The sequence below is a fragment of the Sciurus vulgaris genome (assembly GCF_902686455.1).
Source record: "Sciurus vulgaris genome assembly, chromosome: 6".
Classification (NCBI taxonomy): domain Eukaryota; kingdom Metazoa; phylum Chordata; class Mammalia; order Rodentia; family Sciuridae; genus Sciurus; species Sciurus vulgaris.
Window position 1 is genome coordinate 119,586,915 of NC_136466.1, and position 14,316 is coordinate 119,601,230.

Below are 14,316 nucleotides of genomic sequence, written 5' to 3' on the forward strand. Positions count from 1 at the left end.
TATTCATATATATATATATATTCAGAATATTCATATATATTCATATATATTCATATATATATATTCATATATATATTCATATATATATTCAGAATATATATATATATTCAGAATATATATATTCATATATATATATTCAGAAGATAAATGTATATGTAATGTATATCTACATATGTGTATATATTTATGCATATATTTGTGTATATCTATTCAGAAGATACATATATCTTCTAAGACACAATTACATAAATATATATTTTATATATAAGTATATATTTTTATATTACTCATAAAACACTTTACAAATATAATGATGAGTTTTCATTTTATTCTACATCTGTATAAGAATTTAATTAAAAATGAGAAAAGACTATACTAGTTAAAAGCCAGGTTTGAACTGGGAGATTTTTTTTTTGTTTTAAATTGGTAACTGAGAGACTTATATATATATTTTTAAAAATTAATAACTTTATGTATTCCCAAGAGAAAGTAGGTGGCATTTTTATTTCTTTACTTACTCATTTATGCTCTACTTTATCTAGAAAGAAGTTTTGAAAGGTAGAAAACTGCAAACCTAGGGAAGACCAAGGTTGTGACTGCATGCTGGGTCATAAAACTGTTTCAAAAAACAGAATGATTGATAAACTGAAACATTCATAATATTTTTAACTTCAGTATAAGAAGAGACAAAACTAAGAGATCACTCAAAAACTGGAAGAAATTTGTGCATATGAGCAAATGGTTAAGATGTGCAATTAATCCTGCAACATAAATTGTTTTAATACACAAATATCCAACAAGAAAATGAATAAAGGATATGAAAATGCAATGGCCAACAAACACATGAAAGGCACTGACCCTCTCCAGAAATCAAGAAAATGAAAATTAAAACAAGATAATACTTCACACTGAAAGGTTATAACTAAGCCTGAGTATTTTATAAAACAGTTTGTACAGATTTGTTAAGAGAAGGGATTTGCGGTTCTACTTCTAGGTGTGTAGGAACATAAGGAAACAATGTATCATATAGGAATGTTCATTTTAGCAACTTTGCAGTAATAGCAAAGAACTGGAAACAATGAAAATGGGCATCAATATGTTTGATAGGTTATTTTTGTTCATCCATAAAATGTAATAAATACAGCAATAAAAATTAATAAAGTCATGAGTATCTATAAAATACCTGAAATTATTTTGAGCAAGTAAAAAAAGATGCAGAAACATACACCTAAAGCTTGAATACAGTATAGCAACAGTTATCAACATTTTAAAGTATGTGAAACAATGTCATATTTTGTTCAGTGATACATGCATATGTAGTAAAAATATAAAAACATGCATGGGAAGAAGGGACCTGAGGGGACTTTCACTTGATCTTTTTCTCTTAAAAAGTCAGAATAAATTGTAAAATGTTAATGATTTTAAAGCTAAGCGGCAGATATGAGTATTTAGTATATCACGCTGTACATATATTTGAAATAGTTTATAATTTATTTTAAAAACTTAAAATTTATCCTATTGGAAATATAGAAACTATGTTGTATATCTTTTTGTGGCTTTGCAGAAGATAATCCAACGTTCTCCGACATTTGTTGTTTAACTAAGGCATTTGTTCATGTGAAAAATATAAAATATTTATTTTGCTTTCAAGAGTAATAAAGCAGGGGCTGAAGTCATAGCTCATGGGTAGAGCACTTGCCTACCGGGTGGTGAGGCACTGGATTCCATCCTCAGTACCACAGAAATAAAAAATTAATAAATAAATAAAATAAAGGCAAAAAAGAGTAATAAAGCAGCCTTAGATTTCCATTTAATTCTGAAATGCTAAAGAATAACAGATACAGTGAAGGTAAGGAGTTGCCACCAGAACACCCTGTTCAAAATAACTACCTGTGTAAGGAGTTTTCATTGTACACTGCAACACCTGAAAGTTTTTAAAAGAAAGTCCAGATGCTCAGAATTTATCCTAAGCCTGCTTGAATTAGAATTCTGCATTGAGACAGCACACACCAAGACTATAAAAATGGCACAAAGAGAAAAGTGAGCAACTCCGAATGATTCAGACAAATCATGTAGTTGGAATACCAAAGGGATAGTTTTGTTAGGGTCCATGTGGCTCATTCTAAGTTCTATGTAGCCTACCAATAAACAGTACAAGTGATAGGTGGGAAAAAAAAAAAAATCTCTGAGAAAACATTTAATAATACTGTACCAGCTACTGTCACAAAAAAATGGGGATAGTAGTTGCAGTTCATATGACAAGAATCAGTCATAAAATAAAGTGTTCTTGGATGTTAGTAATGAAATTATGCTAGAGGAAAAAAACAGGCTTACCTTTTACAAAATAAAAAGAGCACCAAAAAGTTTACATAACTATAATCAACACACATTCTGGATGATGTGATAACAGTGCTGGATATTATTTTTTTCTTGGCTGAAAATACTGTCCAGATCTTCTACCTTGCCCTAATTTCCAGGAGACTGAGTTTTGGAAGGCAATAATAGGGCTCCCTTGCTGTTATGGTTTGGATATGTGGTGTCCCTCCCCTATACCACTACCAAAGCTCCTGTTTTAATGCAGGAATGAATGAGAAGATGAAATATTTGGATTGTGAAAACTTTTACCTAATCAGTCTGTTTTAGTTTGAATGGACTGAATAGTAAGTGTAGGCAGGTGGGATGTAGCTGGAGGTCACTTGAGGTGGGTCACTTGGAGCATGTCCTGGAAAGGTGCATCTTCAGAGTACCTCCCATCCCTGCTTCCTGGCTGCCATGTCCAGAGCAGCTTCCCTCCATCATGCCCTTTCTCCAGGAATGTGCAGCCCCATCATGGGTTTAGAGCAATGGACTTGCCAACCATAGGCTAAACTTCTGAACCATGAAAGAAAATAAACATTTCCTCCTCTAAGTTATTTTTCTCAGGTATTTTGGTCACAGTCATGAAAAGTTGACTAACACATTTGCCTTCAGGTTCCAAATTCGATTTGCCAGTGGGAAACACCTGCAGTAAATCAGAAGAAAGCAAAACTGCCAGAACACAGGCCAGAATTCTAGGGAGGCAATGTTCTACACAGAGCTACCTTTTCTGGGTTTCAATAAGGATTCCCATCTCTTGCCCCTTCAGGCCTAGAGATAAAATTGTTCCCATGATTTCTAGACTCAGGGGCTTCACCATCCACTGTTGGTTTATTTTCATCTATATAGACCTTTTTAAATTAAACTCATCTCAAGTACCTCACTTGAGCATGCCATCTAGTTTTCTATCTGAACAGACTGAAATAATTTTGAAGTATAAATTACACTTCATACATGATAATCTGAGTACCAAATTTCTTCTGTAGATCTAACTGTATAAGCTGATAAGTACAGCTGATATATCTACCATTCTAGGCTGTATGTGATACAGGGAGGAAATATGAGGGGGCATGATTTGTGGTTTTCGTGGGGAAAATGTGTGTAGAGAACAAGTTCAAAATAAATGAAATAATCAAGATCACATAAAGTAAATACAAATAGAACTACTGGGTAAATTGAAAACTAGAAGTAGGGAGATAGGGAAGGCTTTGTGGAGACATGGTACTTTCAGCGAGGTTGCAAAAGATAAAGATGATTCAGATAACACTAGTCAGGTAGAGTAGAGAAGAAAGGGTATTTTGAGAAAGGAAAATAAACCAAAACACTTAGATGGTTGCTTGGTTAGCAATAAGTATAATTCTTGACTTCAGCAGGGGAAGCTTTATCTCTGACTACAATTTCATGAGTTCTAAGTCCAAGAGGTTCAGCTATGTATTTCCCAGAAGACAAATGGTTTGGGAAACAATAGATTCTATCTCAAAACCAAAAATTTGAGCAGAATTTGGTTAAAAAGATATACTTTAGTTTTAATTTCAATGTCCATTGAAAGCACAGTCCCCAATTTACCCATATTGTTGACCCAAATGTCTGTATTATCCATTTAAAACTGTCTTAAATTGGTATCCATATATCAGTTTTGGCGCCTCAGATAATATTTTTCCCACAGGTTTCTGAATAGGCCATGCAACTCTCATTCAGAATTAGTATCATGTAATTTATGAAGAATGTTTTGAAGCTGCTTTTAACATCAGTGTTAATGGTCTATTAGTGAACTAATCAAGTAAAGGGATTATAGAACAGGAGGGTGGTTCTAATACTAAAAGAATATTCCCTAATATTTCTGCTTGTTACAGAGAAATTTTGTCAAGACCAAAAAACAAACAAACAAAAAAAACAATAACAACAACAACAAAACAGCTCCAGTTTCCTCAGCTAGCTTTTTAAAGGGATTCAATCATTCATTTCTCAAAAATTTTCTAAAATCAAGAAAGTAAGTTACCTTGGTAATTAATATGGCTAATGTTTATAAAAGTAAGGATCCTTTTGATTAATATGATTCTATTTTTGTGTACTGTATTGCATACTTAGTCCAAAACAAAACATTTTAATGTAGACAATTTTATGGGCTGTTGTGATGAGGGAAAATTTTGAGAACATTTTACAAATGTAGTATTAAATTTCTAGATTGAGAAAAAAATTGACATTATATGTAAAACATATATCCACACCCCCTCTCTGGGCCTTACTTCACCTCCAAACATGGCAAAGAAGCATATTTGATGAATGGGATGAGATGGTGGGGGAGACTACCCAGGAGGCAAACCATTTATGTGACTAGAAAATATTTACCACCACACTTTCTCTTATTTCTGTTCTGTGGGAGAAGCATCATTTTCATTGTGGTGATACTGAAGAGTGAAGACTTTGGGGAAGTGATTATCACAAGTGTTCTCACTTCATGAAGAGATGAGTATTTTCTAAAAAGGCTAGAGGTAACTAGTTTAGGTTCTTTTATACCCTTCTATGTGAGGATACACTATTCATCTGGGAAGCAGAAACCAGGGCTCTTACCAGACATTAAACCTGCCAACACCTTTATCACGAACTTTCCAGTCTCCAGAACTAGAAGTAATGAATTCTTATTCTTTATAAATTATTCAGTCTCAGGTATTTTGTTGTAGTACCAAAAATAGACAAAAACGATATATATGCAAAATATGTTGTTTTTTAGGTACAAAAATGAATAAAGAAAACTAGTGTCTCTGGTAAGTGGTATTAAATACAATTTATAGGCACCACTGCTTTGGACTGAGTTGCTGAACAAGGCCTCGACAGATCAAACCAAAATGAAGACAGTTAGGCTAAGTGCCACATAATCAAAAGAAAAATTTCTAGAAGTAGGTAAAACCCAAACAGATCAGTTTTGCCTGAAAACAGAGATGTATAGCAATAAATACAAAAGAGTCCCATCAACCTGAGTTGGCATGATAAGGAAGTCCCCTCTACCTTAACTCTTACAAGAAAAATAAGGTGATTGACTTTTAAAAATTATTGTTTCCTTCTTCTCACCTTTAAAAACCTACTCTTCTGCCATGCCAGAGAAAAACTCATTGTGTTTTATAGAATGAGAGGCTGACTGATTTCTAGAATCACTAATAAGAGTGAATTAAATCTTTAAACTATATTTATTGAAATTTTGTCTTTTTACAATGGTGTGATCAGGAAAATCTGTTGCATACACAGCTTGTTAATAATTATGTTTTGAAATGACAATTCCATAAATTGATGAGGCCTCAGCTGTATTACACTCAAAACATATAATATAGAACCAAATTTTATGACTCAAAATTATTACAAAGATTTATACTTGCATTTATGTGAAGTTCAAACTTCTGTACAAACATACTACCAACCTAATACTGTACCAGTAAGATAGGTGATTTACTTAATGTATTCTATGTTACAAATATGTGAAATATCTAATTATTAAAAAATAAATGTGAGGCTAGGAATGGTGGTACATGCTTGTAATCCCAGTGACTTCAGAGGCTGAGACAGGGAATGGCAAGTTTAAGGCCAGCCTAGGAAAGTTAGCAAGACACTCAACAACATAGCAATACCAGGTCTCAAAAAAAAAAAAAAAAATTAGTTTTAACTTTAAAAACTTGGGGATGTAGTTCAGTGGTAAAGTATCCCTGGATTCAATATGACCAGTACAAAAAAAAAAAAAAAAAAAAAAAAGGATAAAAAGTGATAACTGATAGATTAGAATACAAATTATTCGTTTCAAAATGTCTAACATGTCAACTACACATAGGCATAGAACTTCAGCATACAAATAAATAGTACCCTTTTCAGAGTAGTTCCATGGGAAAGTTACAAACACATTTTAAAAATGTTATCATTCTAAACTAATTTTAAACTGCCCTTTTGAAATTGCCTTCAGTTGTCATGATAATCTTTTAAATATCCTTAATAGTGGTAGAATTTTAAAGATAGAACTAAGTTTGGCAACCATGCAGAATCACTCTGCCAAGCTTAGCAAAAGCTTAGCTCGAAGTTATATAGTTCTTTAATTTAAAAAAAAAAATACAAACAAGTGCTTATAAAAGTAATTACAATGTTTTCAAGTTGCTTGTAAATTGATTTGTATTTTCAAAAGATTCAAAATAATTATGACTACTGGAGTAGGTTTTTAGCTTCCTATGGTAACTACTTGAAATGTCTGTCTCTCTCTCTCCTAGTTATAGATAGACACAATACCATTATTTTATTTATTTATTTTATGTGGTGATGAGGATTGAACCCAGCACCTCAAACGTGTAGGCAAGTGCACTATCAATGAGTCACAGCCCCAGTCCCCAGAATGACCATCTCTTTAAAAACATAAATGACATATTTAGGGAGGTAAAGCATTTCATGACTATATGGTCACACTTTGAAGACACAAAGCAGCTTTCTTCCATGGAGTTCAAACTATTTTCTAGACATTAATTCTCCACATATCCCTATGAAGGAAAAGATAGGTATCATTCATTTTTCAGATGGCCAAGTAGAAGTGATATAAGGGAAAAATAACTGTTTATTCCATGAGGCAACAACAAAGTCTAAGCACACTGTCCCCTAAAATTTGTGGTAGGGTAGTTAGCAAAATTAAAGTGAAAAATTTTAGCTCTTTGATAAAAAGGCATATATATGTACAAACTGCTACTATTATTCAGGTAGGTGTGTCATAAAATAGTACGGTGGTCTATTAAAATGATTATTAATTCACTGCATACTTGCCTGGAAGAATTCCTGTTTGATGTATGAAAATTACTTATTAAAGAGACTGGGGTCTGTCTTCAAATACACTCATAAGTGTAACTGTATTTTACAAAAAAAAAAAAAAAACTTTTAATTTTAGAATAAGACTCTTTACCATGAAAAGCTAAATACATAAAAGTGTAAGAGTGGAAGAAAAATGGGACTATAAAAGATCCATTGGCAAAACTATTTAAGTGCAAACCCTAGGGAAACTGGTAAATTGCTAATATCTCTAGGGGAATAAAAAAGCACAACAGCATAATATGCATGCAATTACTGTACAATTTAATTTTCACTAAAATAACTAAAATGACTATTCTCCTATATGTTCAATTCTTTATGAGAAAAGTGAACTTGCTTAATATTCAGAGATACTTAGCAGCTCATTTCTTCCATTCTACTTATTTATGAATATTTAGTATCTCCGCTGTGATTGCCATCAAGAATCTTTGGGCTTCCAGTGGCTCTATATTTATTCAGGAAATAAAAGATTTAACAAAAGAAATAAAGGAGTTTTACTCCCTATTTCAACTCTAGTGATACTATTCAATAACTGAAAATGATTCTGATCTATTAAGTATCACTTTAGCGCTACTATGGCAGGAGTCTGAAAACATTCAACTCCATTTTTTAAAGAAAAATTTTAATAATTAATGAGTAAACTTGAATAGAATGGGTACCTGACTGACACTTTTTGAGGGTTAAATTTTGCTTGAGGCTGAGAAAGCCACTGGACTAAGGACAACTCTCAGTCAGACAAGTGCCAATCACAGCTTCCTCCTTAGTTTTGATATAATCACTTTTCTACCTGGGTGCCCCAGCTGTCTGGTCTATAAAATGGGGTAATAAGTAACCTGCCTACACAATGCTCCTTTGAAGTTAACTAATAAATGCTCTCATGAATGCACTTAAAACTATTAGATGCTACAAAAATACTGAGTAGTATCTAGGAAAGAACACGGTTATATCCACGCGTTAGGACGGCATTATCCCCCAAAGGGCCCCTCTTCCACCTCCGTCCCGATGCTGTCAGGGCTTCCTTAAGACTGCTGCCCAGCAGAAAGTCTGCACACTCTGGACCCAAGGCTGCAACAAAAGCAGCTGAAACACCAATACTGAAATGGACCACACAAAAGAAAGTGGATCTGAGCACAGGGCACCGGACCTGGAGGGGTGGATGCCGGCTCTCCAAAGAGCTCTGACCTTAGGCAGGACGCTCCTCAGCTCGGACCTGAAGGGCGCTCCACGCAGCCCGCTCTCACTACCCTACCCTCCGGGCCTCCTCACCACGCCCCCGGCACCCCGCCGCCAGGGCTCGGGTTTCAGACCCCATGTAATTCCAGCCTGCAGGCGGGGCGCGCCGGAGGCCGCCTCGACGCCTCAGGTGTGAAAGTTAAACCGCGCCGCGCCACCTGAGGTCGGGGCGCGAGGTCGGGGCGCGAGGCCGGGCCAGCCCCGACCCGTCCCAGCCCAGTCCTTCGGCGCGTCCTCACCTGGGCCAGCCTGGGGGCCCGAGCCGCCGGGCAGCGCCGAGGCCGAGCCCCTCGGGAGGCGCTGCCGCCGCGCCCCGCCCGGCTCCCAGACACCGGCCCTTACCTGCGTCCTCTTCCCGGAGCCTCCGGCTCCGCGCCCCCTCAGGCTCGCCCGCAGTCCGGCTTGACTCCCGGTGGCGGCCGCGGCAGCTCGGGCGGCGGCGATGCCGGTTCGGGGAGACGGGAAGCGACAGGAGCCAAACCCCGCGGAAAGCGCGCGGGCTGTGCAGGCAGCTCGACCCCGCGGCCTCGGACTCCGCGCCCCTGGGCCGCCTGCCCGGTTCACCCCACCTCTGCGGGTTCCCACCCAAGCCCTGCGTGGGCGGCGCCGGGCCCTGACTCTGCCTGGACCCACGAGAGGCGCGGGCCGCGCTGGGCCAAGCGGAACCGTGGGAAAGTTCCCCTTTCCTCACCGCCTTACCGGAGAAGGAAAGTCTGCGCCGTCTCCTGTGTCTTCAGCCAGCTTAGGGGAGTTCCGAGCTCCAGGCCCACCTGCTGGGTCCATTCCCGGCTGAGCCGGCCTCCCAGCCACCCATCCCCATACCCAAGATCCAAAAGTGGCACACTATCTGGGTTTAGTCTTAGCTTCTGATATCACTACATACGTAGCTTACCTTCTTGTGCCTAAGGCTGCACCCAAGCATAACCGAGAATAATCACCGAAGATACCTGACTCCACTCCTGGCAAATTACAATTGTGAAGTGAGTTGGTGACTGGAGTCAAAAGTGCCTGTTCAAGGAGTGAGTGCCGCTTGGCGTAAATGTTGACTTGCCAGAGAGTCATAAAACTTGATGCAGTGCAATGGAAATAGATGATCAAAACACTATAAATGAGATTTAGAATATGAAAAAAAAAAGTTTTATTATTTGGCTTGAGGAATGGGGAGTAAAGCTACAAGGGAACCCCCAAAGGATTATATAGCTTTCTCTCTCTGCTAGATAAAAGAAATTTTCATTGGCCTGAGGTGGCTTTATTTGGAGTCTTTCCCAAGACTGGGACTGTATGGGATGATCCCCCGACCCCCAATAAAACAATGAAAAGGATAACAAAGACATCACCAAAAAAAAAAAAAAAAAAAAAACTACAGATCAATATACCTTATGAATATTAAAGCAAAATTCCTCAACACACCAAATCCATCAACATAGAAAAAAGATTATGCAACATGACCAAGTGGGATTTATTTTAGGAATGCAAGGTTGGTGTAACACACAAAATTTATCAACATAACATTCCATTTTAATAGATTAAAGGACAAAAACTACATGATTTTCTCAACAGATGCAGAAAAGCATTTGACAAAAACCAACACCTTTCATGATAACACACACACACTTAAACTTGGCAGAGTAACTTCCAGTACCTAATAAAAGGCGTCTATGAAAACCCATAGTTAACATCATACTTAATCATGAAAGAATGAACATTTTCAACTACAACTAGGAATAATATAAGGGGGTCAGTTCTTGCACTGCCATTCAATATCATACTGTAGGTTCTAGCCAGGGCAATTAGGCAAATCAAGTTTGAATATCTAACAGCTAATAAAGCAAACAAAGCAAAGAAGTATCAAAGAAAACCTGGGCAATAGGTCTCAGAACTGAAGGACAATATCACATAAGTTTTCCATCCAACGGCTAAAAAATAACCAAACCAAAGTGTATTTTGTGAAATATCAAATAATATGGGCCAAAATGTCCTGAACTGCTTTCAGAGAGGGAGAGAGAGAGAGAGAGAAAATAGTTCATTTATGAAGATTCAGCAATCAACATTGAACTTCTGAAAAGAAACAAATTTAAAAAAGACATTCTGAGATAAAATGATTTCCAATCTTGAAATTGGTGAAGTATGAGGTTAAAAAAAAAGAAGACTTTTTCAAATATGTAAAGTTTTAAGTATTCTTTTCATGCCTCCTTTCTCAGGAATCCAGTTGGAGGATGCATTCTACTATAACAAAGTAACGGGTGGGAGATGGTTCTGATGGGGAAAGTAGTATAAATTACACTGAAGATAATTGTGGCAGGCAGAGCACCCCTCCAAAATTAAAGTCCTGGAACCTGAAACCTTTATGTTACATCATAAAGTGAAAGAGACTTTGCTGATTTAATCAAGGTTAAGAACCCAAATAGGAAGATTATCTAGGATTATCTAGTAGGCCCAATCCAATCACATGTGCCTTTAAAAGCAGAAAACATTTTCCAGCTGGTATCAGAAAGATGAGACAGAAGGAGATGTCAGAGAGATTTGAAGCCTGAAAGGGACTTTACTTTCCACTGATGGAAGCAACCTCATGGAAAACAGGAGGGAGGGTATGATCAACTTCTAGAGGGAAAGATCAGCCATCTCACAGTGCTTTCTTTAGAAAAGAAAGATAGAAAAAAAGAACCTCTAGAGGTATAAGGTTTCTCACAAACAGGCCTGAAAGAAGAGGGGCAAGACAAAAAGTCTTGATGCTTTCTGATTAAGGAATATAATTGAAACTTTTATTTCCTATGAAGTCACAGAATAGTCAGATAAGTGATATGTTGACAAGTGTGGCAAATAAAAACACAAAATGCCCAGTTAAAATTGAATTTGGGGGGCTAGGGATATATGGCTTAGTAGGTACAGAGCTTAACAGGGCATGTGCAAGCCCCATTTCTATTCCAATATCACAGATGCTCATTTGAGACTGCCCTTTGCTCATTCCTCCCCTCCCTTTTTCCTTCTGCCCTTCCTAATCCTTTTTTTTTTTTTAATTTTAAAAGAAGCCCACAGTGGTGTTCCCCACTCAAGAGGAACAGGGACACACACCTGGATGATAAAGACCTGCCTAACTCTTAGCCTTCCATTTCACTGTGTCCCTTTTTCTCCTATAAAAGACCTTTGCTGGGTGGGAGCAGGTGGGGGAGTAGGGAAAGACAGTGGAATGAGACAAACATCATTACCCCATGTACATGTCTGAGAATGGTGTGACTCTACATGGTGTACAACCAGAGAAATGAGAAGTTGTACTCCATTTGTGTACAATGAATCAAAATACATTCTGCTGTCATGTTTAACTAAATAGAACAAACAATTAAAAAAAAAAAAAAAAAGTCCTTTGCACTCTGAAACCCTTTAAGATAGGGATTTGGGAACAAACCCTTCTATCTTCTTCAGGGTTGACTTTGGCTGAAGCCTGATTCCTTTCACCACTTTGACTTCCAAGAGATAGACATTGTGGGCATTTGATTCTAGTAACACTAGCACTGTGCTGGTGGTTTGATAAAAAGGGAACATAATTTTAGAGTAAACATACTTATACTAAAAAATACTTGGTTGTTAGAAATTAAAATTAAAATTTGTGCCGTATTTATCTAGCAACCCTAGAAACTGTATCCTCTGAACAATTGTTTTCAATCTTGGATTTTAATTTTGGAAACATACAGGAATTATATGGAGTTCTTGTGAAAATGCCAATGAATTCACTCTTGGTTTGGCCAAAACAAGGAAGACAGCTAATCTGGAAATTTATCCTTTTCTGTACTGACAACAGTTTCAAGATTCTATAGGGGAAGAAAGAAAGTGGAGAGCCAAGAGACATGCATATGCATTTGCTGTCTGCTCAGGCCCTGTGGGGTTTGCAAATCAGGTTTTGCAGGTTCTGTTTGTGTCCTCCTGGTGCCAGGGCTTGGGGCCCCAGCTGAGGGAGGGGGGCAGTTTCCTTTCAGCTTCCATTCTTCGCTTGAGCTGATTGCCTATAGGAAGCTGGAACAGAGAAATAACTTAAAAGAACAAGTTAGATGAACGAAATGAATTAGGATAATGGTTAGGTCTTTTTAAGTTTTTCAATTTTAAAGGAGCCCTTGTTACAAAGGGACTCCAGTTAATGGTCAAGTTTGAGAACTAGCCCTGGAGAGGAGTTAATTGGTACTTATCTAGTGAACTAATGAACTAAAGCAGCTTCTCTGGTCAGTTTACAAACTGAAGTGCAGAAACACAGGTATTTGTTTTGTTTTGTTTTCAATAAACATCTTAATAAAGTCACAAATGAAAAGTCTAATTTTCAGTATTTCAGGGGAAATATTTCACTTTTTATTAGACAGGCCTGAACTCAACTTTATGATAATATTCAAAATAAGTACCTTTTTGTTTACCTACTAGGAAATTATTATCTAAATATTTATTAACATTATCACTCGTCTCATCAGACATAATGCCTATCTAAAGTCTTATCATTGCAAAGCATTCATGTCAACAATCTTTGTATAGCTGTCATCCATATCTATAAGGGATTAGTTCCAGGACCCTTCTCAGACCTCAAAATCTGTGGGTGCTCAAGTCCCTTAAATAAAATTGTGTTGTGTCTGCATATACTCTACATGCATCCTCCTATATACTTTAAATAATCTCTAGATTATTTACAGTGCCTAATGCAATGTAAATGCAATGTGAATTGTTGTTATTATTAGTTGTCATTTGTTCTGTTTTTTTTTTTTTTTTTTTTTTTTTTTTTAGGGAATAATGACAAGAAAAAAGGCTTCTTAAAGCCAGACAGAACTAAATAATATAAAAAATATATTTTCTATAAACACTGTTTTATGCCACAATTCCTGCCATCTGAGGCCTCAACAGGACATTTAGGTGATTTGGGGAGAGCAAGCAATTCAAAATAAAAAGTTTGATTTAATAGAATTGATGTGAATACAATACAATACAACAAAAAATAGATTAACAAGAGAAGAAAGAAGCAAGATCATTAATGGGTGCAGTGCACATCACAAAGGAGAAAAGCAATTCAAGGGCATTGGCTTAAGTGTGGGTTTTCTTTGTCATTGTTTTGTGGTACTGGGGATTGAAGGCAGTGGTGCTCTACCACTTAACTCTATCCCAAACCTTTTTGGTTTTTTCTTTTGATACAGGGTCTTGCTAAATTGCCGCAGCTGGCCTCAAACTTAGGATCCTCCTGCCTCAACCTCCTGAGTCAGTAATCTGCATTCAATAAAGAACAATATATTTTAAAGAAGTGACTTTGAAGCCAGAATTAAGGACAGGTAGTTAGTGTAGAAATAGGGGATCAGGTCAAATTGAGGAAATGAAGCCATGAAGCCATCTGCCTCTGGAAGTTGGAGATTGTTCCAGGAAGAATGGAATGTCAAGGATCTCCGGAGCTCATTGATTACCAAATTTACCTGCCTTTATCAAGGACTGCAAGCTCGGAGCTGCTAATTAATACCCCCTGAGCCCTTATCTGCCTGAATCACCTTGGCCCTCCCCCTGCCCATGGCTTCTCACTTAATGCAAAACCAGGCCTAGTCACATAGGCAGGAAGGAGAGATAAGTGGGGAGAGAACTGGAGAACAAAAGAGACTTTAACCTATAAAAGATGTAGGGTGCGCTCACTTCTGGGAACTTTAGAACATCAGCCATAGCCCCCTTCTTCCTCTTGGGAGAAGTCTGCATTATTACCTTTAGATAAAACCTGCTTAATATGCTTGCATTGGCGTGCTTCTCTAGTGTTCAATCTTCAACATTAGAAGGAGCAGAACTAGTCACCGGTAAACGGCGGTATCAACATGGGAAAAGCAGTCCCAGACTTAAAAGGTGGCAAAAGAATGGAAAGGTAAATCTATGGGAAGAAAGTCTGCTGGCAGATTCCTC

At 37.3% G+C, this 14,316-nt stretch overlaps 1 protein-coding gene across 2 annotated transcripts in view; it reads right to left on the reverse strand.

Annotated features, from left to right (window-relative positions):
* Nucleotides 1–9,365, reverse strand: part of RNF180 (ring finger protein 180) — a 270,237-nt gene extending 260,872 nt beyond the window's left edge. Inside the window, exon 1 of one of the 2 annotated variants that reach the window (XM_079144872.1) lies at nt 9,308–9,365. In XM_079144872.1, the coding sequence (XP_079000998.1) occupies nt 9,308–9,337 (30 nt within the window). In that variant the 5' untranslated portion in view covers nt 9,338–9,365. Of the gene's footprint in view, nt 1–8,757; nt 9,038–9,307 lie in introns of those variants that run through there. The other variant, XM_079144874.1, reaches the window with a different exon arrangement.
* Between the last annotated feature and the right edge of the window lie 4,951 nt (nt 9,366–14,316).